Genomic DNA, 27,038 nt, shown 5'->3' with positions numbered 1-27,038 from the left:
GGAGGGGCTCCGTCGGCTCGTCGTGTTCTCTTGACATGGCTCCCGCCCGCGCCACGAGCAGCGCCCCCGCCGCCGCCGCCGCCTCCTCCTCCGCAGCCGCCGCTCCGCCCGCAGGCTGCGGCTAGACGGCCCACCGACGGTCGGCCTGCGAGTCCCGCTGTCCTCTCCGCGGGGACCCCGCCCTGCCGCCTAGATCCCGGCCTCTGCCCCCTCGGGAAACCACCCAGCCGCCCCCACTCGGGAAACATGGGCTGTTGAACGGGAAAGCGAATCCAGAATCCGGAAACTTCATTCCTTTCTTTTTTTTTTTTTTTTTTTTTGGGTGGGAGGGTGGTCTTCCTTTTAAGAAGTAATTATTATTAACACGATTATTTTCTTCCCTCCCCACCCCCCTTTCCAACTGTTCCTTCCCACTTATTCTCTTCCCGCCTCCTCTACCCGGGCGGGAATTGTTTCCACGTTGAAATGAGTGAGAACCCGAGTGATCCAGTGTCTCCCGTGGTGCGAGTGAGTCGCTGCCGCTGAAGGCCAGGGGTTGGGGGTGGGACCTGGGGGTCGAAGGCAGGTGATCCCCGGGCCCGGCCTGGGACGTGGGAGAACCCGCCACCTTTGCCTCAGCCATGCTCACACGAAGATAATCGAACTCCCTACCATCCCGAACCTGAACGGGGTCAAATTTATACGGAGGGCTCCCCGGGGAATGTAGAACCCACCGCAGGGCTAAGGGTGCTTGGATCCCGGGCATTAATCAGGGCTAATCACAGAGCCGGAATAACTATTAATACCGTTTAATAGACCCCCCCTTTCCCTCTGCCATCATGGTTCTCCTTGGCAGCAGCGTTCGCAGCCGCTTGAGGGTGAAAACGTGGGTGATGGGGAAGCTGGTAATGACTCCGCTGTTTTTTCTCATGACTCCTTTGGGCAACAGCTGTCCACCCCCGGTATACACTGTAGTTGATTGCAGGGAAACCCTGTACCTCTCCCCTTCTTTCTCTGCTGATTTTGCACTTTTCTCTTTGCTCACCACCAAGTGTAATCAATAGCAAAGCACTGACAGTACATAGCAGTAGTGAAATCTGAAATAACTAAGAATTAATCAGGTACTACAGCCATGGGTCTGGCTGGGTAAAATCCAACTGGGGATTTCAGTTTCATTCACCTACCCTGTTTTGGTGGTTTTCGGTTTTTTGGGGGTTTTTTTGTTTTTTTGTTTTTTTTTTCTGTTTTGGGTTTTTGTTTTTTTTTTTTTTTTGGTTTTGGTTTTTATTTCTGTATTTGGGAAGCAACATCACAATTTTCCCTTCCTTTTCTCAATTTCTAATCCCTTTTCTGAAAAGGGGGAAAATCCGGATGGATTTCACCGATTGGACTGGTGTCGACTGTGTTTTATTGCACACCTAAATCCTGATGATAGGTTTTTCATTTTCCCCTCAATGCCTTTTATTTTGGCAGTTTAGCCACATGTGTTTTCCAGAAAGTTAGTTCCAAGTTTTTTCTCCTCTTTCTTTCCTTCCCTTCCCCTTTCCCATCTAACCCCCAAACATTATTGTCCAAACATGACTGGACAGCAACTTTTGTTTCTTGACCCTGTGGTATGACAGTCTGCTAATATTGCCAGAAGGTGCAGTTTGGGGGTTACAGTTGTGATTTTAGCTATTCAATCATATTAGCAGGGGGAAAAAATGACTTGTTTCTGTTGTACTTGAGTCTTAAGAAAAAGTGCCCATAGTTTAGTGACAATTTCCAAAGGCTTTAGTACCACCTGTATTTCAAAATGGGGGACCCAAACTCCCGGAAGAAACAAGCTCTGAACAGACTACGTGCTCAGCTTAGAAAGAAAAAAGAATCTCTAGCTGACCAGTTTGACTTCAAGATGTATATTGCCTTTGTGTTCAAGGAGAAGGTAATTTAAAGTTCTTACTGTGAATTAGCACAAGTGATTTTTGTAAGTGTATATTATTTGTTACTAAAGTGTTTTGTAAATATTAGGTTTAAGAGTGTTTGGAGAAAGACTACAGCTTTTTACTCTTGGGGGTGATTCTGTGAATTGAGACCTTAGAGAAAATGGAGGGCTCATCTATATTAATTGACTTTGAAATACTTAATTCTGAGGGCTTAGTGTAGAATACACTTTTAGTTGACATTATGGACTATATAACTGAAACTTTTATGTGGAACAAAAGAGGGAACTTTGGTAAAGTTATATATAGGATATCTTAATGTAGGTGACATTTCTTATGATACAGTTAATGAAAGAATACTTTTAAATTTTTAGAAGCAGTTAAAACAAATGGTAAATTTTTGTTTAGAATTGCTATTTTTTTTGACAATTAAAAAAATCATCTAAGAGGATGTTGGGTGTGTTTATGATCTAGTTCCACAGTTAAATATCAGGTGAATTTGAGTTGTGAAAGGCAAAGAAAATTCAATGAAAGCAGTGTTGTTTTGCAATTCAAGATGGAATGGACATTTATCAACAGGGCTGTTTGACATAAGAAAGTTTCCATGCAGCCAGGCGGTGGTGGCGCACACCTGTAATCCAAGCACTTGGGAGACAGAGGCAGGCGGATTTCTGTGTTTGAGGCCAGCCTGGTCTACAGAGTTTGAGGACAGCCAGGGCTACACAGAGAAATCCTGTCTCAAAAAAAACCAAAAAAAAAAAAAAAAAAAGAAAGAAAAAGAAAGAAAGTTTCCATGCTTATTACCCCAATCTTAAGGGTTTTTTGTGCTTAAGAACCTTTACCTGTTAGATTAAGAACATTGCAAAGTGGTTCCAGAGTAGTTTTTATATTGAAGTATTTTGCAGATGCTATTTGAATATTTTCTGGGTGTGTGTGTGTGTGTGTGTGCTTGTTGTTTGACATGATGGAAAAATTGATAAGATGGATTAGTTGAAGGTATTGTTATATAGGTTCTCAGAATCTTAAATAATTTGGAAAGAATTTGTTTTTTACCTTTTATTAAACATTGATAGTTGTAGTCAGAAAATATCCAGCAATATTGACTATCATTGAACTTGACTCCATTTCAGGAATAAAATTGTTAATTTGTTTGAATATTTGCATGTTTTAAACTTGAGATTTTTGTTGTCTATAGAACCAGTTAAATTATATCAATGGTGTATCACTGAATTTTTTCTTTTAGAAGAAAAAGTCAGCACTTTTTGAAGTGTCTGAGGTTATACCAGTCATGACAAATAATTATGAAGAAAATATTCTGAAAGGTGTGCGAGATTCCAGCTATTCCTTGGAAAGTTCTCTAGAGCTTCTGCAGAAGGATGTGGTGCAGCTCCATGCCCCTCGGTACCAGTCTATGAGGAGGGTAAGTCTGGGGGGCTCCACTAAGGAGGTGTGTGTGTGTGTGAATTAAAGTTCGCAGTTTTTCCCTGAAAATCAGTAATTAGCTATTGTTATGCTTAGAGGCCTCAGACAAAGTAAAAGACATGGAGAAGCATGTAAAGCACCCGACGTTCCCTATTAGGTACTTAAGTGTTATAAATAAAACCACCTTCAAGCACCTTTTAAAAAAGATTGATTTCTAATAAAAGCATTGGTCAATTAGATCAGTGATAATGATGTATGTGATTAACTGTGACTGGTTTCTCTTTTTGTGGGGAGAATATCATGCCCCCTTTGTAATTAAAAAAAATCTACTAAAGAAAATACATGACTGCTAACCTTCCAAACTGCATTGCATTGAAGTTAATTTGGTGCATAATCCAAAATTAGTTAAAGCAGAGGAAACCTGGAAATAAATGTACTGGTCTGGAAGACGTGCATTAGCCTTGGAACAGATAGATGGCGGATGTTTGGAACAAGAGTGGAGAAAAGTAGCTAACAAAAGATTAAACTTCTGTGTAATAAGCGTGGTTTGTAGAAACTTGGAGACATTTTTGCAAAATTGCATTTGGTTTTGAAAGATGAAAATAAAGGTATAGGCACAAATAGCATCAGCTGAAGCTTTGTCACCCACTGAGAAAGCTAGGTCGTTACTGTGAGAGACACTGGTGGCCAAATGACTAGGTCCTACAGTGTAAAAGTTAGTGCTAGAGCTGGGATTAGATCGTATGCAGTCTGTTACCCTGAAGGTACAAAGGGAGAAAGTGTGACCTTTTGCACTGATGGAATGACACTGTAGTTGAACCCTATATTTGTACCTTTTGTTACCACTTTGCTTCTTTAAAACTTAAAAAAAAAAAAACGTTGTTATCATTTCTAGGATGTAATTGGCTGTACTCAGGAGATGGATTTCATTCTTTGGCCTCGGAATGATATTGAGAAGATTGTTTGTCTCCTGTTTTCTAGGTGGAAGGAATCTGATGAACCTTTTAGGCCTGTTCAGGTATTTTGTTCTAAATATAGTAGTGAGCACTTCGGTGGCAGCACCTATGATTGGCGTTACATTGTAGTCTTTGGGAATATGCTTCTATAGCTCATGAGTCTTTTCTGTCTTTTTAAATATTATATTCGAAGAAAACATTAGAATTATAGAATCCCTAGCTCCTCTGGTTTTGAATGAACTTTATTAAAATCTTTTAGTTTTTTTTCCCTTGACAAAGTCTGTTGCCTAGGCTGACCTAGAATTGCCTGTGTACCCAGGGTGACCTTGAACTTCAGATCCTCCTGGCTGCATGCCTGGTTTACTTAGCTGAACATGGACCCTGGGCCTCAATCACAGTGAGAGAGAGCTCCAACTCTAGTCCTCTTTGATGACTTGTAGCCATAGTTTTCTACAATGAATACTCAGATTTTAGATTTAAAAAAAAATGATGACTCAGCCATTAAAGGCTAGGTTCACAACCAAAAAAAAAAAAATAATAATGTTTGAACCTATTTTAATTAGGTATATGGAACTAAATGTTGAATAACTTAGGAATATGAAAATTGTCATTCACAATTTTTTTTTACCTGTTAAATTAGGATTTCATCTTTCTGTTTGTGTGTGACCTAGGCCATTAAATTGGTTAAGTATCTCTTGCCCCATGGTAATAAAACTGTTAAACTAGATGGATATAAGAGAAGTTCTTAACAACAACAAAAATTAGAAAAGAAAATTCGTAGATTAAATATTGGGAAAATTACTTTTTTCCCAGTAGCTAATTACAGTATCTATTCTGGGAAACTAGAGCAATGGTTCCCAGTCTGTGGGTTGCGACTCCTGCAGAATTGCATATCAGATAGGATTTATAACAGCTACATAAGTAGCAAGGAAATAATTTTATAGTTGGGTCACCGCAACATGAGAAACCGGAAAGGACCATAGCACTAGCAAGGTTGGGACGCACTGTGCTAGGGAATAGAAGGTATAAACTCAGTAAAAGGGGTGCAGTGGGAATACAAAGGTCTGAAGGCACAGATGCCTTAGTTCTAGACTGCTCACTGTGCATTAAAGAAGCTGTTGTCAGTTTGCAGTTTACCATTGGGGAAAAAGATATTTTTTAAAATTTTACTTGTTTTTATGTAGCACTGGCTGTCTTAAACTCCCTACGTGTGCCAGATTGACTTGGAACTCAGAGATAAGGCTGTGGGATTAAAGGTGTATAGCATCATACCCAGTTTATTTTTAAATATTTAATCTATCTTTTCCTCTGGGGTGGTATTTGAAATAGTTAGAATAGTCTTTTCTCAAGTACTACTTTTATTTGAAATCATGTGTAAAGGTTACTAAAAGCCATTTGTTTAATCAGCACTAAACAAATATGAAATCCTCACCTTGTATCATTTCCTAAATATTGTATCTTCTAAATACTTTATATTTAACCTAAATACTAGTGATGAGTAGGTGTGTGAGCCTCCTGCAGAAAAAGAAATGAGGCAGTTAAAAAAAGAGAGAGTATCGGGCCGTGGTGGCTGGCGCACGCCTGTAATCCCAGCACTCTGGGAGGCAGAAGCAGGTGGATTTCTGAGTTCGAGGCCAGCCTGGTATATAGAGTGAGTTCCAGGACAGCCAGGGCTATACAGAGAAACCCTGTCTTGAAAAAACCAAATCTAAAAAAAAAAAGAGAGAGAGAGAGAGAGAAAGTAATAGTGGGCCTGGGGTCATTCAGTTAAGACGAATCCAGATAAACTATAAGCCAAATAAACCCTTCTTTAAAAGCAGGGTCTAGAGAGCTGGCTCAGAGGTTAAGAGCACTTGACTGCTCTTCCATTTTACTGGATTTAATTTCTAGCATGCACATGGTGGCTCACAACCCTCTAACCCTTCAGTTCCAGGGAATCTGATGATATTTTCTGGCCTCCAAGGACACCAGACATACACACGGACACATGCATGCAGGCAAAACAACCATATTCAAAACAGTAATTTAGTAAAAGGAAAAGTAAGGTAAAGTAAACAAGATAAAAAAGTATTCTCGGGACTAACTGCTTTCTACAGAAAGTTCCTTTAAGCCGGGCGGTGGTGGCGCACGCCTTTACTTTAATCCCAGCACTTAGGAGGCAGAGGCAGGAGGATCTCTGAGTTCAAGGATAGCCAGGTCTACACAGAGAAACCTATTTTGAAAAACAAAGGCAACAACAACAACCCACTCCCCCCCAAAAAAGTAGGAGTTGAGAGAATTTAAATATAAAGGAAAATGTAAAAAGGAAAGATAGATTTTAACTTGGACTACTTTTTTTTAGAAAACCAAAAATTGAAACTTCTAACTCTGAGGATATCTATAGTGATGTTTAGTAGGGAGTAGTGGCTGAGTGTAGACTTGTATAGTGAGGTACTTGGGAGTTACGATAAAGCATGTTATCTCTCCCTGTTTTCATTCATGTTACTGCCCTATTCCTATTTTGTAACTTCAGAGAATTCCTTATTAGCCTCTTTATGCAAATTGTTATGTATGTGTAGAACATTCCTTAAGAAGAAATTCAGTAGGATATAATAAACATGCTCTAGAATTATATGGTGACTCTCAGACTACTTTTCAATTTGATTATTTGCTGCTTGTAATAGAAGAGTAATGTATGTGGGGTTTGGGTTGGGGGAATTGAGGGTTTTTTCTGGTGGATTTCTTTGATTTGTTTGAGATGGTCTTATGTAGCGTTGGCTCACTTGGAACTCTGAGAAATCCACTTGCTTCTGCCTCCTGAAATAATGGGACTAAAGGTGCAAACACCAAGCTCTGGCCCTGAAAGCTAGGTTTAAATTTAAAGCTATTGAGAGCTAGGGTCATGGCTTTGGGGAACACTCGGCATGTATGTGGCCTGAACTCATCCGTAGTGCCACTGGAGAGATAAGTAGTACAATTCAAGAACCCAGGGTCTACAAGGCACTAGTAAAATTTTAGAGCTTAATGCCTACTATTAGTAGTAAAAATTGTTCAAAGCAAATGGAATTCAGAATTTACAGATTGAATTATCTGAAAAGATGTTAAACGTTTATTATCTATTATTAAAGCTTTGTCTTTTTTCTTCAAGATTTATTTATTTTATATATGAGTGCTCTATCTGCATGTACACCTGTGTGCCAGAAAAGGGCATCAGATCCCATCATAGATGGTTGTGAGCTACCATGTGGTTGCTGGGAATTGAACTAAGGACCTCTGGAAGAGCAATTGGTGCTCTTAACTGCTGAGCCATCTCTCGAGCCCCAAGCTTGGTCTTTTTGCTCAGCATTTGCTGCCTTCTACTGCTCTTAGATGTGTAGAAGGATCAAGTTGATTTGCTTAATAGATAAGTTTTGCTTCCATATATTTTCAGAAGCCTGTTTGTACAAGTGGGACTACTTTGTACACTGAGGACTTTGCTTTCCATTGGGTTCATTTGGTTTTCATTTCCTCTTTTGGTTTTTTGAGGCAGAGTTTCTGTGTAGCCCTGGCTGTCCTGGAACTCACTCTGTAAACCAGACTGGCCTTGAATTCAGAAATTCTGCCTCTGCCTCCCAAGTGCTGGGATCAAAGGTGTGTGCCACCACTTCCCAGTTCTCATTTCTTCTTTAATTGTAAGTATTAGAGATCACAAAATTTTATGGTAGAATTTTTTTCTGTATGAAGAAAATGTCCTGTGTTTCAGGAAACTATCTGGATGTGAAGTGTCACTAATGTTAACTGAAGATTTTTTTATGTGTGTGGGGTTTGTTTTGTTTTTTGTTTTAAATTTGTCTTTATTTTGAGAAGGTGTCTATCCTGTCCTTCTGCCTCATTCTGATTGCTGGAATAACAGCCATGTACTACTATGCACTGAATTCATTTTATTTGTTTGTTTGTTTGTTTGTTTGTTTATAAAGATTGATTAATACACACACACACACAGTAGCTGTTTGCAGACACACCGAAGGGGGCATCAGATCCCATTACAGATGGTTGTAAGCCTCCATGTGGTTGCTGGTAATTGAACTCAGGACCTCTGGAAGAGCACTTAGTGCTCTTAACCGCTGAGCCATCTCTAGCCCAAGAACTGAATTTATTTTTTATTTGATTTTCTTGAAATAAATTGAGTTTTACACTGTATATAATTTTAATTAAATCTAATTACCTGTTTGTCTCTTGACTATATTAGTTAGCACAAAAATGCATGTGGAAACAGTAGATGATGGTTGGGCAGTGCCATATAATTGTAGCTATATAAAATATTTGTATTTTGCAATTAGGCCAAATTTGAATTTCATCACGGTGACTATGAGAAACAGTTTCTGCATGTACTGAGCCGCAAGGACAAGACAGGAATTGTTGTCAACAATCCTAACCAGTCAGTGTTTCTCTTCATTGACAGACAGCATTTGCAGGTAAGAATATTTTTTAGGACTAATTTGGGGCTCTTTTGAAGTTAAGAAACCTGTCTTAGGCTCCTCCTGAGAAGTTCCTGATGTTTCTAAGTTCCAGTCAATGGCCTGGGAGCTAATTAAAAATAGACTCTCAGTCCCTGCTCTACTTTGAGTTGATCATAGTATGTATTGTAAATAAATACATGATCTGTGTGTCTGAGGGGAGGGGTGCAGGGATGCAGATATGTATGCCTTCCTGTGGGTCTGCTTCCTCAGGCAGTGGCCAGGTCCTAGGGAATCAGAATTACGCATGCCACTCAGCTCCTCATGCTTGCTCTCCCAAGCACTTTCCTGACTGAACTCTCCCCAGCCCTGGCATAGATGGTTTAAATGAGAATTTAAAAAAAAAAAAAAGACTCTTAAACAGCAATCCAGGTTTTCATCAGAACAGTTTCAACAGACATTCTGCAGTAAAATTTCAGGCTGAGAAATGAGAGAAATGTCTAGGGCTGTTAACTTATCCATAGCAGGACAAGGTAAGGAACTCAGACATCTGAAGAGACTGTGTGTGTGTGTGTGTGCGTGTGTGTGTGTGTGTGTGTGTGTGTGTGTGTGTGTGTGTGTGTGTGTGTGTGCGCGCTCCAAAGCTATGGTACAAGTTCCACTTGCAGGGGTAGATGTGCTGAGTAGATCTTGGCTCCAGAGAATGTGTTTCTGCTTGGTGTGAAGTGCACAAATCGTACTCATACAGTTCCTGTGACTTGGTTTTGTGACATTTTAAATCTTTTTCTGTTTTTGACACAGGGTCTCTCTACAAAGACCAGGCTGTCCTTTAACTAACTCAGATCTGTCTGCCTTTCCCTCCTGAGTGTTGTGGCTCGCCACACCAGCTTCCTTCCTCATGTTTTTGTGACATTTTAATTGAAACTTGGTCTAGTATGTTTAAGACCTGTGATTTAGTCAATAACGATGAAAGCATATTGTGAGCCCCCTTCAAGATCTGACTCTACTATATAGAAAAGATTAAATTAACAAGTTAGTACATTTCTCCAAGCTCTTAAAAGGTTTAGGACTCTGATTTCTGCATCTGGGTTTCAGTGACCATCAAGAATAGAGTGGAAAGATAGCAGCTTTAAGTAAATTTGGAAATAAATCAAGATATAAGTTGGTTGTTGGGCTGGAGAGATGGCTCAGCAGTTAAGAGCACTGACTGCTCTTACAAAGATTCTGAGTTCAATTCCCAACAACCACATATATGGTGACTCACAACCATTTTTAATAATGTGATCTGACGTTCTGGTGCGTCTGAAGACAACTACAGTGTACTCATACATAAATAAATCTTTAAAACAAAATTATAAAGTCGGTTGTTTGAAATCAGGCAGTGTTGGTGCATGCCCTTACTCCCGGGAGGCAGATCTCTGTGAGTTTTAAGGCCAGCCTGGTCTACAGAGTGAGTTCCAGGGTTGTCAAGGCCATACAGAAAATCTTGTCTCAAAAAACTGGGGGAAAAGAGATGTTGTTTGTCTATATTTGAAGCCAGATCTCTATAGTTCCTGTCTAGGTGCAGACAGGAAGCCTAGCTCTTCATTTCCCACTAGAGGGGCTGGAGGTTGAGGCACAGGACAGTTCTGTTGACTTCCCAGGTGTTGTGTTTTAATCTTAAATATGTACAAGTCTATGCACAGATTCTCTGTATTTATTTCAAATGTCTCTACCTTCTTCTCATATCCTGCATGGATAGTGAACTACATATCTGTCACCTTGTTATCACAGTGCCATAAGCTTTAAATTTTTGACAGTTTAAAACTATTAAAATTATTAAAAATGTGTTTCTTTCTAGACTCCAAAAAACAAAGCCACCATCTTCAAGTTATGCAGCATCTGCCTCTACCTGCCGCAGGAACAGCTCACCCACTGGGCAGTTGGCACCATAGAGGATCACCTCCGTCCTTACATGCCAGAGTAAAGAAGAGCATTGACCAGCACAACGGAGAAGACCAGAGAATGCAGCAGCTATTTTCTTTTCTTGTTTTCTTACCACTTTTCTTTCAGAGTTTAAAGAAAATGGACTCATGCACAGAACACTATGCATTTTGAAACTTGTTCATCCTGGATTTATTTTAATCATTTGTATCAGAACTTTAAAAAAAATTAGATGTCTTCTGCACGGACTGTGTGAAAGAAGGTGCTTTGCAGAGTGCTGCACTGCATCGGCATCTTACTAAAATGTGAAGGAAGGACTATTGTACACTGAAATGCTTACTGTATCTGAAAGCACAGGGGTGCTCAGTGTGGGTCTTCATGTTTGTGCTGGTTTGTGCCTCTGACATCTGTCATCAGTGTTGAGGGTGAGAGTGAATGTAACAGGTTTAATAACACTTAAAAACCTAATAGCTTTGCTATAATCACCGTTGTTCCAGAGCACTGTCAGATTCATTCTATTGACCAGATGGTTGTTACAAAAAGAAATCACAACCATGGGAAAGAAATCTTATTGAAAAAAGCATCTCATTGAGGTCTTTCTGCCTCATGTGCACTGGGCCATGTTTGTTTTCTTGGTACTCATCAGTACATGTATTTTTTCCCAGATCTCTTTCCCCGAGTTGCTGTTATAGAGTGCTCTGCTGTGTGCAGATGCATTTATACACATCAAAGCAGATCTGGAGTCTGTGTGGCTAAAGCAGCTACAAACCTGAGGAACATTCATAGCTGCAAAACCATCATAAATAGAGGACTTCTTGGTTTTTGTTTTGTTTTTTGGTGTTAGAAATTTTAATTACAAATAAAAAATCCAGTGAATTTTGCAGAAATACTGGTTTCTACACCATCCTAAAGAAGTTGAGTGTTTGGGATAGAAAACAAAAGTGGGGAATCTTACATTGTAAAAAGCTACAGAGTGAAGAGTTCTGAAGGCAGAGCTCACGTGTGCAATGACATAAGGAGAGACTACTGTACAGCTTTGACTTTTGTTTTTTTGTTTTTTGTTTCTTTTAAATGAAGAAAAGCTTTGCTTAAGGGTTGCATACTTTTATTGGAGTAAATCGGAATGATCCTACTCTTGGAGTAAAACTAGTGCTTACTGGTTTCCATTTGTATTTAGCTTCTGGTTGGAATTTGAAAAAAAAAAAAAAGGAAATAAACCTAAATAAAATAGGTGAAAGCTTCCCGGCTATTGAGATGAATATATAAACATTGCAGTGATAAGCTTTTATTATCCCATGTGTCTGGTCACTTCAGAAGGTTGTTTTATCAGAAGAATTTGACAGACAATTTTGAATGTTTCTCAGCATTCTGTGAGCATTGTCACATGATGTGGCCATCAACATGATTTTGAACCCTTAGTTGGAATAGAAATCAAATCTAGGTTTCCTGTTTGTCCACAACTGAGGAGTCTAGATCTGCTAAGATAATTTTTTTAAAGATTTATATATATGTACACTGTAGCTGTCTTCACACGCACCAGAAGAGGGCGTCAGATCCCTTTATGGATGGATGGATGCTTGTGAGCCACCACATGGTTGCGGGATTTAAACTTAGGATAGTCAGTGCTCTTCACTGCTGAGCCAGTAGATGACTTTTTACTTGGCGTGTTTCAATCTGCTGAAAGCTGCTGTCTTTCCACCTGTTTTGATGTTCACTGAAAAGCAAGAGACCTAATTTTTGAGATCTTTGAGAAATACACTAATTACTGTAGGCAGTGAGCTTCAAAGGAGCTCATGATTTGTTCCTTCTATACAAGAGATGTCAGGTCCAGATATACTAAACCAGCAAAGAACAATATTTCTAGGGTCAGCAGCTTTGCTTCAAAATGTTGCACCATCTGTCCCAGGCTTTTTAATTTCCTAGTATGGCTGTAGTTTATCCATTTGGAAGTTTGATAATTTTTGTCTCATAAAAGAAGTGGAAATTATGGCACTATTTTAAAGCTGAGAAAGACCTAAAATTTCATTAAGGATTATTACTATGTTGGGATGCCTGTGTCTCTCTTGGGCCCTCAGGTAATAAATGGTTTTTGGAAGTGGAGTCTTTGGAAAGCCCTTGGCTAACTCTTGGCCCTATGAAGAAGGGCAGTGGTGGCGCATGCTGTTAATCCAGCACTTGAGAAGCAGAAGCAAGCTTGGTCTACATAGTTCCAGGACAGCCAGGGTTATACAGAGACAGGGTCATGAGCTTGGGAGAGCTATGTCACCAGCTGCAGTACTGGAGAATGGGCTCTTCATCTTGCCTGGACAGTACAGCAAACCTGACACTGGTGGGAGTGCGGGAGGGAGTGGAGGACAGGGGAGCCAACTGAGGGAGAGCTGGCCCAGTCACTCCTGCCATGGTGTGACAGGTGTAGGGTTAGGGTTGATGCTCTCCCTTGCCCTCCCCCTTGCTCCTTGCCACCTGCAGCAATCCAGAGAACTGATTCTGGGGTCATGAGTGGGCGAGCTGGCCCAGCTCCTTGCGGGAGGGTGAACTGCTCCTGACTGGGAGAGCACGGGAAAGCTGGTCCCTACCTCTTATCTGTATTGAGTGGCCCTGAGGTCATGAGAGCAGACAGCCCAGCCCCATCACTGGCTGTAGCACTGGGAGAGCAGACCCTGTACCTTACCTGGGCAACAGAATGGAGCTGGCCCTGGACGACAAAGGCACTGGTGGACCAGCCCCAAGGGTGTGAGAGCCAGAGAGCTGGCCTAGCCCTTCACAGTCTGCAGCATTTGGGCAGGTGGGCTCCACCTCTTGACTGGGCAGCCGTGGAGCTGGTTCTGGAGGCATGGGTGAAGGTGAGCCCCCCCTGATTGCAGGAGAGCTGACCCTGCATCCTGGAGATGGCGCCATTGGGTGGTCTAGGCAGAGCAGTACTAGTTTGCCCTGGTGCGTGGGTAAGGGAGAGCTGACCAATTCAGCTCCCACCTGGGCTCAGATCTAGGACTCTGAATTGACCCACCCCCAAATTTCTATGGTCTTCGAATGGTTGGGAGGTGTGAAAGGGCCAGTCTTGTGGACCCAAAGCTGCAGGATCCCCATGACACAGCAACGACAGGATATATGGGGGAGTCCGGATGAGGATCTAAGACTGATGTCACAGAAGCCTGAGATCTCAGACCAGATCAATGACTCACTGCAACGAACATTTGCAAGTGATGTGTGGACAGGAATGCATTGTGGGACATACTGTGACATACAACAGCTTCCACGAGATGTTTTCTATGCTTTGTTGGTTTGTGTGTATGTTTTATTTTGGGTGGGAGGCTGCAGGGTGAAGAGGGGATAGGGAAAAGGACTGGGGTGTATGATGTGGAACTTGAATAAGAAGTTAAAAAAAAAAACCCAAACCTACAGAACCCGAAGCAAACTAGCCAGGCACAAAGGTGGTTTCTACCTATAATCCCAGCACTCAGGAGGCTGAGGCAGAAGACTGAGCTCAAAACCATCCTGGTGCTACAAAGCCAGACTCAAATACCACAACTCAAAACTTTGAACAAAGAACTCCATCCAATCATCACGCACCTCACCTAAACAAGATGCTTCAAAAGAAAATGATACACCCGCCTATGTGTTGTGGTGCACACCTTTAGTCCCAGCACTCAAGAGACAGAGGAAGGCAGTTCCAGGCCAGCCTGGTCTACATAATTCTAGGACAGTCAGACTCGCTGTTTAGGAAGAAATAAAACCCCCTCCCCAACTTTCATATTAGTTGCATTTTGGTTTCTTAGGTTTCTCTTGCTCCCCCACCACCACCACCACCAAAGAAAATACTTCCTTAGCCACTTCCGGTTCTGATCATTTATTTCAGAAAGCTGCTCACAGACCATACCCAGCTTTGTTGGGCTTCTTCGGGTAGTCCTGCTGTTCTCAGTTCCCCAGGTGTTTTGTGTGTCTGCCTTGCGCTATTAATTTCCCTGTGGTTTTGTTGGTCAGGTCCACGGAAGCAAATGCAAGCGTCTTTCCCTGCTTCAGAATATGTGCTGTGATCACTACCACTTCTCCTATCTTAGCAGGCGACATGTACCTTAAAGAAAACAGGTTTAAATATAGTTTAGTGGTAAGGAACTGTTAAAAGATCCAACCAGCTTTCCTGTGTTAACAACCTACGAATAATTTTGGTACCAAATTATTGGGCCTCAGGCTGGGCTGCCTGAGGCTCTACCTGATCCATCCTTCACTTATCCATGTTTCTTTTCACATAAAAATGAGATTTCCGTGCCTTTTAAAAAAAAGAGTTTCCTAGCTGGACCGTGGTGGCGCACGCCTTTCTATTTCCTATTTCTTACCTCTAGCTTTCACTTAATCCGCTTAGCTTCCTCAGCATCCGGGTGTCTACAACTCATCAGCATACTTTATTCAACACCAAAATGACAGTAGAACTACAAGGAGTGGACTGGAGAGATGGCCCAGCAGTTAAGAGGACTGGCTGCTCTAGAAGACCCATGTTCAATTCCCAGCACTCACAATGGCAGATCACAACCCTCTGTAACTCCAATTCCAGGGGATCTGATGACTCTTCCAATCTCTGGTTCCTGTATGTTTGTGGTATATACACATGTACTCTGATACATACACATAAAAGAAACTACAAGGTGAAGTGAATATGAAGTTTTTAGCCATCAAGAATAAACTGCATATACAGCTGTCCTGTATTCATGAGGATGGTGTAGATACATCTGTCTACACTAAGCCAATAAACTCTCAGGTCCCTTATATAAAACATGCAGGTCAAGATTTACTTCACATGGAGTTGGAGAGATGGCTCAGCGGTTAAGAGCACTGACTGCTCTTATGAAGGTCCTGAGTTCAAATCCCAGCAACCACATGGTGGTTCACAACCATCTGTAATGAGATCTGATGCCCTCTTCTGGGTGTCTGAAGTCAGTTATAGTGTACTTACATATACTAAATAAACAAATACATCTTTTAAAAAAAAAGATCCACTTCACAAGCAATTGTAGGGTTTTTAATTATTACATTTGCATTTATGGGCCAGCAGAAAACTTGATGCCATTTTTCTCCTTCCATGTGAGTTCCAGGGCTCAACCTCATGCCATCAGGTTTGGCAACAAGTGCGTTCACCCACTCAGTCAGCTCTCCCACAAGCTGTTTATGATGCTTATCCACCAACCTGTCTCTCCAGCCCTGTCTTATTTTAATTATACATGTACCCCGTGTGGATATGTGCTTATGAGTGTCCAAGGAGGCCAGAGGTATCAGGTCTCTCTGGACTGGAGTTACTGGCAGTCTGCTTGATGTGGGTATTGGGAACCAAATTCAGGTCTTCCGTGAGAACCGTTAAGCTCTTAACCACTGAGATATCCCTCCACCACTTCCACCCATTTAAGAGTCCTCATGTAAAAATATCACCAATTGGGCTTTACCACACAAGGTAAATTAAGGCCCCCTGAATGTGGCTCAGCGCAGGCTCTCTTCTGTCCAGCTTGCCTTCTACATTTTGTCCTGTGATTTGTTTACTGAACTCTCAGTTTATTTCCAGGTTTAAGAGAAACTGATAAGGTGCTACATTTTTGTTGTTGTTGTTTTTTGAGACAGGGTTTTGCTTTGTAGCCTAGGCTAACCTTAAACTGAAGATTCTCTTGCTTCAATCTCCCAAGTGCTGGGATCCCAAGTGGATATGAGCCACCATGCCTAGCTTTAGAACTCAAATTTTCCAATAGTGACCTCCACAGACGTTTTCTAACAGTGACAGGCTGAGGTCTAGAGCACAGACTACTGCGTCATTTAAATAGTAGTCACCAGAGAGATTCAGGATCCCTTCCTGGTGCCTGTGCTCACCTTGTTGCAAGATTTTGGTAATATATGGAAATGGCCAATGACTTTCCTCCAAATGTCATTCACTTTTCTTGGGGGATGTGGAGGATAGGTGTGGGGAACACAGGGTTTCATAGAGCAGAGGCTGGCTTTGAACTTCTCTGATCCTGTCTCTACCACGTGTTGGGATTATAGCACTACATCTTGCTAATTAGCTATACTTTTGTTTTTGGTATTGTCGTTTTGTTTAAAACCAATCAGCCTGGATGGAACTCAGAGGTCCATCTGCCTCTGCCTCCCAAGTGCTAGGACTAAAGGTCTGTCTGACCACACCTGACTCAAGCGATAGCTTTTTTTGGTTTTGTTTCTGGAGACAGGATTTCTCTGTGTAGCTTTGGCTATCCTGGAACTCACTTTGTAGACAAGGCTGTCCTTGAACCCAGAGATTTGTCTGTTTCTGCTGGGATCAAAGGAATGTGCTCACAAGTGATACTTTAAAGGATTCTATCAAAGTTATAAATCGTGAGTTTAAACAACTGTGGATTGAAAGTAGTTGACAAAAAGGGACACCTGTCCCCAAAATGTACAGATTTTTGTCATCCCCTAAACAATACAGTATGAGTTATTTGAAATGAATATCGGGTGTTTTTTTTTAGAAACCATCTGGGATGGCCTCTGGATACATACGTTATGTTCATGTCAACGCTGACTCCGGGTACCCCTCTTTCTGTGCACATCAGAGCCAAGGTCGATATGTTGTCCACTAGGGTTGCTGTCAGTCCTCCGTGGAGTGTACCATACTTGTTAGCATGCTGCTCTTCCACCTCCATCTCACAGATAAGTTTTTCAGGAGCAGCGGAGACAAGTGTCACCTAAGTATTAAATGTGAAAAGAAAAGAAAAAAAGAACATTAATTCTGTGTATTAGAATGGCTCAGATGCAAACAGCACAGCAAGAACGATCTTGAAGCTGGAAGCTTGGGGGCTTGGTTCAAAGGCACACACCTGTGATTCTAGCATGAGGAGGGCTTGCTGAGTCAAGGTAGGTACGGAGCCTACAACAACGAGCTCTTTAAAATATATATTTTAGTTAAAATCATGCTTCTGTGTGCGGGTCTATAAGTGTGCACACATGGCATGTAGGTTTTGAGGCCAGAACAGGGTGTACGAGAGCCCAGAGACAGAGTTACCAACAGTTGTCAGCCAGCTACCTACCCCGGGAGCCAGGAACCAAATCAGGGCTTCAGGGCTTCAGCAAGAGTGGTGTGTGGTTTGAACCACAGAGCTCTCTCTCTAGCCTTTTGTCTTTAACTAAGTGTGTGTGTGTGTGTGTGTGTGTGTGTATTTTGCCTGCAAGTGTGCCCAGCTTTGAGATATTGTCTTTAAAAAGTTATTTGTAGAAACATAATCTGCCTAAAAAGGTGGGCAAAGAAAACCACTTCACTTACCAGTTAATGGTAGAAATTAATATTTGTATAAATCAATTTTTTTTAATTTTTGTTTTGTTTTGTTTGGGTTTTTCAAGACAGGGTTTCTCTGTGTAGTCATGGCTGTCCTGGAACTCACTCTGTAGACCAGGCTGGCCTCGAACTCAGAAATCCGCCTGCCTCTGCCTCCCAAGTGCTGGGATTACAGGTGTGCGCCACCACGCCCAGCTACACTTTTATTTTATTTACTTATTCTTTTTTGATTAGAACAGCTTATTTTCTAGCTCAACTTCCAACGGACTCCAGCATTCAGAGTAAGCTGTGACAGGAGTGTAGATGCTCAGATTCCTGCCTTCTGAAAGCTGGGCTTTGATTCTGGGTTCCAGGCCTAGCACGCAGCTGGAGTCTGTATGCCAGGGACACAACCAACCAACCAACCAACCAACAATGTTATTTCTTTTTCTTTTCTTTTCTTTTCTTTTCTTTTTGCTACTCCTCACTGCCTAGCACGCAGCTGGAGTCTGTATGCCAGGGACACAACCAACCAACCAACCAACCAACAATGTTATTTCTTTTTCTTTTCTTTTTGAACTCCTCAGAGTTCAGATCAATGGGCTGAGAGGTGGCCCAGCAGTTAGGAACACTTAATACTCTTGCAGAGGATCCAAGTTTCATTCCTAGCACCCAAACAGCAGCTCACAACCACCTGCAACTCCAGTTCTAGCAGATTCTTCTGGTCTCCACAGGCACCTCCACAAGAAAATAAACACAAAAAATAAAAATAAATATTAAAAAATTTTTTAGAGGGTTGTATATACCAGAATCTCCTAAACTATTTTGAAATATTTAAATTTACTATTTTTGTAACTGAATATCTTTGTGTGTGTGTGTGTGTGTGTGTGTGTACATATCATGAATATGCCTGGTGCCCACTTAGAAAATCCCTGTAACTGGGTTATGGATGGTTGTGAGCCACTATGTGAGGATGGGAACTGAACCCAGATCCTTTGCAAGAGTGACAAGTGTTCTTAACAGCTAAGCCATCCCTCTAGCCCCCCCCCCCAATAACTTACATGTGACTTAACAAACATGTAGACTATATGACGTATAATTATTAAATGCTATGCAGATCACTTTTATTTTGCTGATATACTCAGTAGTTAATTTCAGGGTCACCTCATATGTGATAGAACTGAGACATTGCTCAAGGCCTGTCACTTTTACGTACCTCCTGTCTTAGGGTTTTTCTACTGTGAACAGACATCATGACCTTGGTAAGTCTTACAAAGAACAACATTTAATTGGGACTGGCTTACAGGTTCAGAGGTTGAATCCATTATCATCAAGGTGGGAGCATGGCAGCATCCAGGCAGACATGGTGCAGGCAGAGCTACATTGTTATCTGAGGGCTGCTAGCGGAATATTAACTTCCAGGCAACTAGGATGAAGGTCTCAAGCCAATGCTCACAATGACACACCTACTCTAACAAGGCCACACCTCCTAATAGTGCTACTTCCTGGGCTGAGCATATACAAACACCTCCTATCATCAATATTTTAATGTTTGAGACAGGGTCTCCTACAATCCAGGCTGACTCTATCTCTGAGAAACCCTTCCCCACACACCCCAGCCTCCACCCTGTGTTGGGATTATAAGCACACTCTACTATTCCTCAATTCCAATCACTGACTTAAAATCAGAGGCTTTGTAGCTTCTATATGTGCTTGATTCTACAAAGACCATGAAGGGGAAAAAACTGAAATGGTACAAGTCACCTCAAACAATGCTGTGTTTTATACAACAGGTAAATAAAAAGGGAAAAAGTCAGGTTTACTTGTTTATATTACAATAAAGGGTCTAGCCACAGGATGTCTTCACAAACCAATACCACATAGCAGGGAGGCCCAGAATATAGCCCAGGGCCTTGTTATGTATTCTATCAGTGAGCTGCACCCAACATGAGTCTTTTAGTCAAGAATTGGCAGGGCAAAAGGAATGAGTTTCATTTTTGTTTCGAGATTAAGTCTTGAGTAGTCAGTGCCGAGGTCCACCTTGAGCTCCTGATCCTCTGGTCAACCTTCCAGATGTGCCACCAGCCCCTGCCACGTGAGTGAGATTTAACACCTGCCTCAGCAGGGCTCAGGCATGCGAAGCAGCCGTGGGAAGCTACTGCAGACAGCATGAACGAGGCTGGCCTCCCTGCTTCCTCCCTTTGTCCTTTTAGAGGAGGTCTCATTGTGGCCTCCTCAAGCTGCCTTCAGACTCAAGATCACCTTCTTAAGCCTCCTGACTGCTGAGATTGTAGGTGTGTGCCACCATGACTAGTCTGATACTGATTTCTTGAAGTAGATACTTTTAAAATAAAGGAAGCCTTTATTTCCTGTTTTAATGTATGTACCTCACTTTCAACGCCGTGTTCTTATGAGGGATCAGGAAAGGCTTACAGGAAAATGATACCTTAAATTCTTATAAAGGTCAGTTAGCAAAGACAGGAAAAAGCCAGATAGTTCAAGGAACATGAGAGACATGTGGACACCAAAAGTTCCTGGAGGTTTGTTCTTTAACAGGGTAAAGAACTTTGTGTTTACTTTATGTCTTTACTCATGTGTTTGTATGCATATGCCAGATTGCAGTGGACACAAAGGATAACTGCAGGTCAGTTTTGTCTTTCTAACACATACTAGCTCTTTAAATGTTTAGTCCTTAGAAGTTCCCTTTCATCTTTAATTCCAGCACTTCGGAGGCAGAGGCAGGCAGATAGGATCGCTGTGGGTTCCAGGCTAGCCTGGTCTCCCCAGTGAGTTCCAGGAGAGTCAGGGCTACATAGAGAAAGTGTCTTGAGAAACAAACAAACAAACAAACAAACAAGCAGGTTCTCTTTGAGTCTGGAGTGTTGCTTTGGCTAAGATGACAAAAGCAAAGCAAGTGACAGATTCTCTACTACAGAATTTATCTGTGCTCACTTTAAGTCATCGGCTTGCAGTATGTTTGCTTGTTTGTGGATTTAGAGACAGGCTTTCACTATATAACCCAGGCTGGGCTGGCTGGGCTTCTAACAGACTTCCTGCCTCTGCTTGGAGCCCAAGTCCGTCCCATTCCCAAGATGCTAGGGGTTGAATGACGTCTCTTACCAGAACCTTATATACTCATATGGGTTAACTATATAGGACTCACACTATTACACCATTTCTGACCCTTCCCCCTCTAACCTCAAATGCTATTACAGATAGCCTTGTCTGGGTGACAAGCACAGGTCTCTTTCTTCATTTGCTTTCCCAGTGATGTGCCTAATAACATCAGTGCTTGATCCACTGGCTTCAAAGAAGCTAGGCACTGGAATTCCTGGCATTTGGAGGTGGAGGCAGGCTGATCAAGAGTTCAAGGCTGCCGGGCAGTGGTGGCGCACGCCTGTAATCCCAGCCCTGTGGGAGGCAGAGGCAGGCGGATTTCTGAGTCCAAGGCCAGCCTGGTCTACAGAGTGAGTTCCAGGATAGCCAAAGCTATACAGAGAAACCCTGTCTCTAAAACAACAAATCTCCCCCCCCCCCAAAAAGAAAAGAAAAAAAAAAGAAAGAAAGAAAAAGAGTTCAAGGTCATCCTCAGCTATAGAGCAATCGAGTTCAAACCCAGGATGCATCAAAACCTGCAAGTACAGGGCTGGAGAGATGGCCCAGCTGTTAAGAATGTGTATTGTTCTTCCAGAAGTCAAGAGTTCAGTTCCCAATACCCATGTCAGATGGCTCACAATTGTCTGTGGCTCCAGGCCAGGGAAATCCAATACCTTTTGTAGCCTCCATGGGGACCTGCACTCACAAGTATATATTCATACACAGACACACACAAATCCTTGCAAAATAAAAACTTTGGAAACCTAAGTAAAGTATTCCTTGCCTTAAAAGTCTCTAGCGTCACATTTAAATAACCAGAGAGTCAACCTACGTTCATAAAATCTTAAGATGGTCCAGGGGTGACATAGCAGTGAACAAAAGATCATATAAGGAATCAGTTATTTGTTGGTAGTGGAACTGAACCCAGGACCTCATGTGTGCACTTTACCACTGTGTAACAGCCCCGAGTCCTTAGATAACAATCATTAACCAGAGATTTAGGGGAAAGCTACATTCTCTCATGAGCCAACATATGAGATGTCTCAAGGTGAACAAAGAACTCTTAAGTTCAGGGTATAAGGACACAGCATATGTTTAGAAAAGATAGGTTAGCAATTTAACCAGTTTGGACTCAAAGCAAAGTATTTAATTAACAGAGCAGCCTAATTCCTCCACCTCAGTCCTGATGCCATGTGGATTGGGTAATTCTTCATTCATGATAGCGGCACTGGGGGACAAAGTGTGCATGGTAGGTTACTGATTACCAACTCCAGTCTCTACTCATTAGTTGCTGGAACATCTCTGTCTCTTATTCCATTAAAACTGTGGTTACAAAAAAAAAAAGTCTCTAAAGTTCAAGTGTCTTCCCCACAAGACAGTGTCAATGTACTTGTGAACTCAGCAGCGGTGGGTACCAGAATAAGGCCTTCACAGAATCAAGTCAGTAGGCATTGCAGCATGGAGGAAAGAGGCTCATGACTCTCCACCCCAGCTGAAGACATACTAAGAGGTGACTACTTCTGAGGGAGAGGGTACTCCCTAGGGTACCCCCTTCCTCAGTGACACTCCAGCTGATGGCCCCATACTCATGAGGATATGAACAGCACACACTGGACTCAATGGGTTATCTTAAAAAAAAAAAAAAAGCTATGGTGCCACATGCCTTTAATTTCAGCACTTGGGAGACAGACAGAAGGATCTCTGGGGTCAGTGTCAGACTATAGCCTAGTCTACTCAGGGAGCTCCAGGTCAGCCAATACTGAAGTTTCAAAAAATACCAGAAAGACAGCCAGGCCCAGTAGTAAAAAGCCTTTGATCCTAATACCCAGGAAGCAGGGGCAGGGAGATCTCTGTGAGTTTATGGCCAGCCTGATCTACAGAGTGAGTTCCAGGGCTGTTACACAGAAAACCCCCGAATTAATAAAACCGATCCAAAACAAAATAAAATAAAAAAACAAAAAGGTGACATCACACTGAGAGGCATCAGGGAGTGGATCAGGGAGAGAGATCCTGGAGGAGAGCTAGGGAGTGAGCAGGATTAAAATACACTCCGTTTGAAGCTCTCAAAGAATAATCAACGCACAAAAAAATAGTTTCGGAAAACGTGCTGCTTTATATAATGAAGTAGTGCTCAATTCTAGAATTGAAAAGGCCAACTAGAATCTATGAGTAAATGTGTCCTTGGATAGGTCTCCAAAGGAGGCAGCAAGTGAAGGCTGGTGAAAATACCTGAGCCTCTGGCAGGAACCCAGGAAGGCACTGCTGGCCCTTTGGAGATCTCCTGCTTCCTTGTAGAACCTCAAAAGTTATAAGCACTTAAGTGTCTTCCAGTAGTCTTCATACTCAGATGTTGCTAGAAAGAGGGTATTTGAATAAAGTACACTATATCTACAAAATGTAATAAAATCTTTCTAAAAGGAAGGCAAGGCCTGGGAGTTCTGTCCTGCAGCTGGCCGGAAGCTCTTTTGCAAGCTTTGTAAATGCATTGTAAAGCTCAGGTTCATTCACCAAGATGCGGTAGTGTGTTTGAGTCCTGCTAACATGGTGTGCAAATTGTGTGTCCTTGTGACTGGATTTCCAAAGCTGCCCAAGAATTAGACAATTTGGAAAATGGGAAAGATTCCCTTTTGGAAGTAAAAAAAACTTGCAAGAACGGTGGGAAGACATATTTTCCTGCTAGGCCTGCCTCTGCAAGTAGGGCACTTCCAAGATGAGGCAATACTGAGTTCCCTCTCATGGAGGGGTGGGCTTTTCAGTGATCCAGCTGCCTCTGAGTGTGCCAGCTCACAGTGTTAGCAAGCCTATCTACCGTTGGCCCCCTACCCGGGGCAGACATGTTTGCTCATTTCTCCCTAGGGGAAGTTACTCAGCAGGAAAACATGTATCACGGAGACATCATTTCTTTTATATTTCTTTTTTTGAGACAAGGTCTCTTATATAATTCAGGTTAGCCTTGAACTAGGTATGAAGTTGAGGACAATTTTGACCTTCTGACCTTTCTGCCTCTACTTCCCTGAATGTTGCTGGGATTACAGGTGTGTGCTATCACATCTTCTTTTCTCTCATGCTAGAGATGTAACATAGGGTTTGTACGTGCCAGGTAAACATTCTACCAGCTGAGCCACATGAGGACAAAGAATTTGAAAGTGAAGAGTTGCTTTGTTTTGTCTTATGAAATCAAGACTTGACCAGGATGTTGAAGTCCGTGCAAAATTAGCAAGTATAATAATCTTTTATGAATCACTGGTGACAGTATACACCACATGAATAACAGCAGCACTCAGGAGACAGAGGCATGGAAGATCAGTACAAGTTCCAGGCCAGCCAGGATCCTGTCTCAAAAATAAAACAAAGGAAACTGCAAAACCCACACATAAACATATATAAGCCACTATACAAAGATATATCCTTTAGGGGCTGGAGAGATGGCTCAGCGGTTAAGTGCACTGACTGTTCTTCCGGAGGTCCTGAGTTCAAATCCCAGCAACCACAAGGTGGCTCACAACCATCTGTAATCAGGACACTTTCCCGGGGGCCTGGATTTAAGTGCTTCCTCCTTGCCTGGCTGCTTGTCTTCTCACTGCTGTGATCTGTTCCCAGATGGCTTGGATGTATGTGAAGCAGGAAGGAACACAGAAGCCATTGTAATCATAGCTTTACAGAAATCGGCCACTCAGACAGGCTGCAGTGAGAAGAGGAAGGGTGTCCCTGTGCCAGCCAAAATCCAGGAGGCAGGGAGAGTACAGAAGGGCAGGGGCTGGGCTTCCAAGGGGCTGGGCAGCATTAGTAATTTATAGGAATATAGGGCTGGAGAGATGGCTCAGCGGTTAAGAGCACTGACTGCTCTTCCAGAGGTCCTGAGTTCAAATCCCAGAAACCACACAGTGGCTCATAACCATCTGTAATCAGATCAGATGTTCTCTTCTGGTGTGTCTGAAGACAGTTACAGTGTACTCACATATAATAAATAAATAAATCTTTAAAAAATAAATATATGTATATATATACATACATATGTGTGTATATATATATATATATATATATATATATATATATATATATACATACTTTAGTCTTAGCTTCTCATCCCACATAAAACATGTGCTTATCTGTTGTGAGTCAAGCTATCAATCACACAATGACTATTGTTGTATTATCAACCGTGTGTGGCTTAATAGCCACTAGCTGCTAACTACAAATACTAAAGTTGTGTGGCTAGTCATACTAGAAATGTGAAATTTATGCTGATTTTCAAAGATTAAATGTTTAAAAAACTCATTTTTTTTTTTGAGGGATTTGTTTATGTAACTGGCCTGAGTCAGCCTCCCTTACGTAGGAATTACAGGCAGGTCCCACCAAGCTGGACTTAGGTATGAGCATTTTAACTAGTTACTCAAAAGCAATCAAACCAACATCAAAATTATCTCACACAAAACAGTCAGACGTGGTGGCACATACCATTCATCCCAGTACTCAAGTGGCAGAGGCTGATGAATCCTCTGTGAGTTCTAGGCCAACCTGGACTACATATCAAGTTCTGGGACAGCTAGGGTTACATAGAGAGGCCCTGTTTAAATAGAAAAAAAGAAAAAAAACCAAATAAATATATTAAGAAATATTATAACACCCACAAGGGCTCCCTCTTGCTTAGGGAGAAGTGGCTATGGGACGTCACCAACGAAGGGCTCCCTCCTGAAGGGCTCCCTCCTGCAAGCTTGTTACTAACTACATCCCAATTCTCAAAAGATTTTTTTTTTTTTGTAAAGAGTTAAATTTTCTCTTAGATCAAGAAAATTCTTTTTAGGTAATATTATCTTTCCAAAAGTCACTGTCAAATGATGTCCTTAGTTTTTAAATATTTCCTATTGGAAAACATTAAATACATTTACCTTAAATACATTTACCTAAGGGTTGTTTCCTATTTTTGACACTTTATGAACACAGTTAAAAAAAATCTAAGAGATGGGTGTTCAGGAGAAAGATTTCAAACGCCTGTAGTTGACCAATACTTACATTTCATGCCAAATTCTTTTTAAATTTCCAAGTATTTTTCTTAATCAGAAAAATAGACATGTGTGCATTAAAACATTTATAAAAAAAAGTCTGCAAGTTTTCAGGTTAAGAGTCTTTCTACTCTGACAATACCATGCACTGGACTTCTGCTACTGATGCTTCCTATAAAATGCAATGACTTTCAATAAAGTCTGGAAAATAGTAGTAGTCTATGTTAGTTCATGTGGAATGGCAGGGTACTGGTCCTGGTTAACTCCAGGCCAGCCTGGGCTACATGAGTTCTCAGCCAATCAGCATAGACATATGTTACATAGGTTACATGTTACATCGTTACATAGACCTAGTTACAAAGACCTAGTCTCAAAACCAAGAAACACAACACAGGTCCAGGTTGTCCCCTTATTCACTTCTGTACCTGTTCTTAGCTCTTATACCCCACGAGAAACAATTCCTATACATTAGTCCTGCAGATTCCAGTGTCCCTTAAATGGTACATAGACTTTTTTCTCGGCGCCTTCCTATAGTTGGCTGGTTAAAAATCTAAACATGCCTATTTACGTTTCGATAGGAATCCACGCCCTTCCCCTGCGATTGAGAGGCCGCTAAGGTGTTTTCTTAGGTTCGCTCCCTTCACCAGAGGCTTCGCCTACAATACCTTTTCCAAAACTCTATCAAAGCCGGGAACTTTGAACATAACCTTCATTATTTCCCGGAGATTCTGGGTCATGCTGCTCATCGTGGACACAAAGCAAGAGGCTGGGCTCTGCGAGAATGAACTCTGGAAGAGACGACTGTGAAAGTACAAGGAAGGTCACGTCTGAGGGCCCGGCAGGTGTCGTGTGGCGCTCCGGAGAAAGGGTCGCGCGCTCAGGTCACCCGGGTTCTTGAAGATCGAGTGTTACTGTCAACCTCTAGCACCCCAGCGCGCACGCGCAGCCTTCAGTCCCTTTTTTTTTTTTTTCCCTTCCATTCCCCGCCCCCTCCGTCCCTCCCCTTCCCCCGCCCCCGCCCGCATCTGCGCCTTGCTCGCCGCCGCCCGGGACCAGAGAGG

At 42.0% G+C, this 27,038-nt stretch overlaps 2 protein-coding genes across 2 annotated transcripts; one reads left to right on the top strand and one right to left on the bottom strand.

Annotated features, from left to right (window-relative positions):
• The first annotated feature begins 280 nt into the window (after positions 1–280).
• C14H6orf62 (chromosome 14 C6orf62 homolog) lies at positions 281–11,859 on the top strand. Its single transcript, XM_052156379.1, has 5 exons — positions 281–1,903; positions 3,145–3,321; positions 4,219–4,341; positions 8,578–8,712; positions 10,535–11,859. The coding sequence occupies exons 1-5, from the start codon at positions 1,775–1,777 to the stop codon at positions 10,658–10,660; spliced, it is 690 nt and encodes a 229-aa protein (XP_052012339.1). The 5' UTR covers positions 281–1,774; the 3' UTR covers positions 10,661–11,859.
• A 2,589-nt stretch (positions 11,860–14,448) lies between these two features.
• Positions 14,449–26,927, bottom strand: Acot13 (acyl-CoA thioesterase 13). Its single transcript, XM_052157274.1, has 3 exons — positions 26,643–26,927; positions 17,128–17,312; positions 14,449–14,689 (listed from the first exon to the last, which is right to left on the bottom strand). Exons 1-3 carry the CDS (start codon positions 26,721–26,723, stop codon positions 14,533–14,535), a joined length of 423 nt encoding a protein of 140 aa, XP_052013234.1. The 5' UTR covers positions 26,724–26,927; the 3' UTR covers positions 14,449–14,532.
• Positions 26,928–27,038: the final 111 nt, after the last annotated feature.

This window comes from Apodemus sylvaticus, chromosome 14, assembly GCF_947179515.1.
Source record: "Apodemus sylvaticus chromosome 14, mApoSyl1.1, whole genome shotgun sequence".
NCBI lineage: Eukaryota > Metazoa > Chordata > Mammalia > Rodentia > Muridae > Apodemus > Apodemus sylvaticus.
This window is presented reverse-complemented; position numbering and strand designations above follow the sequence as displayed.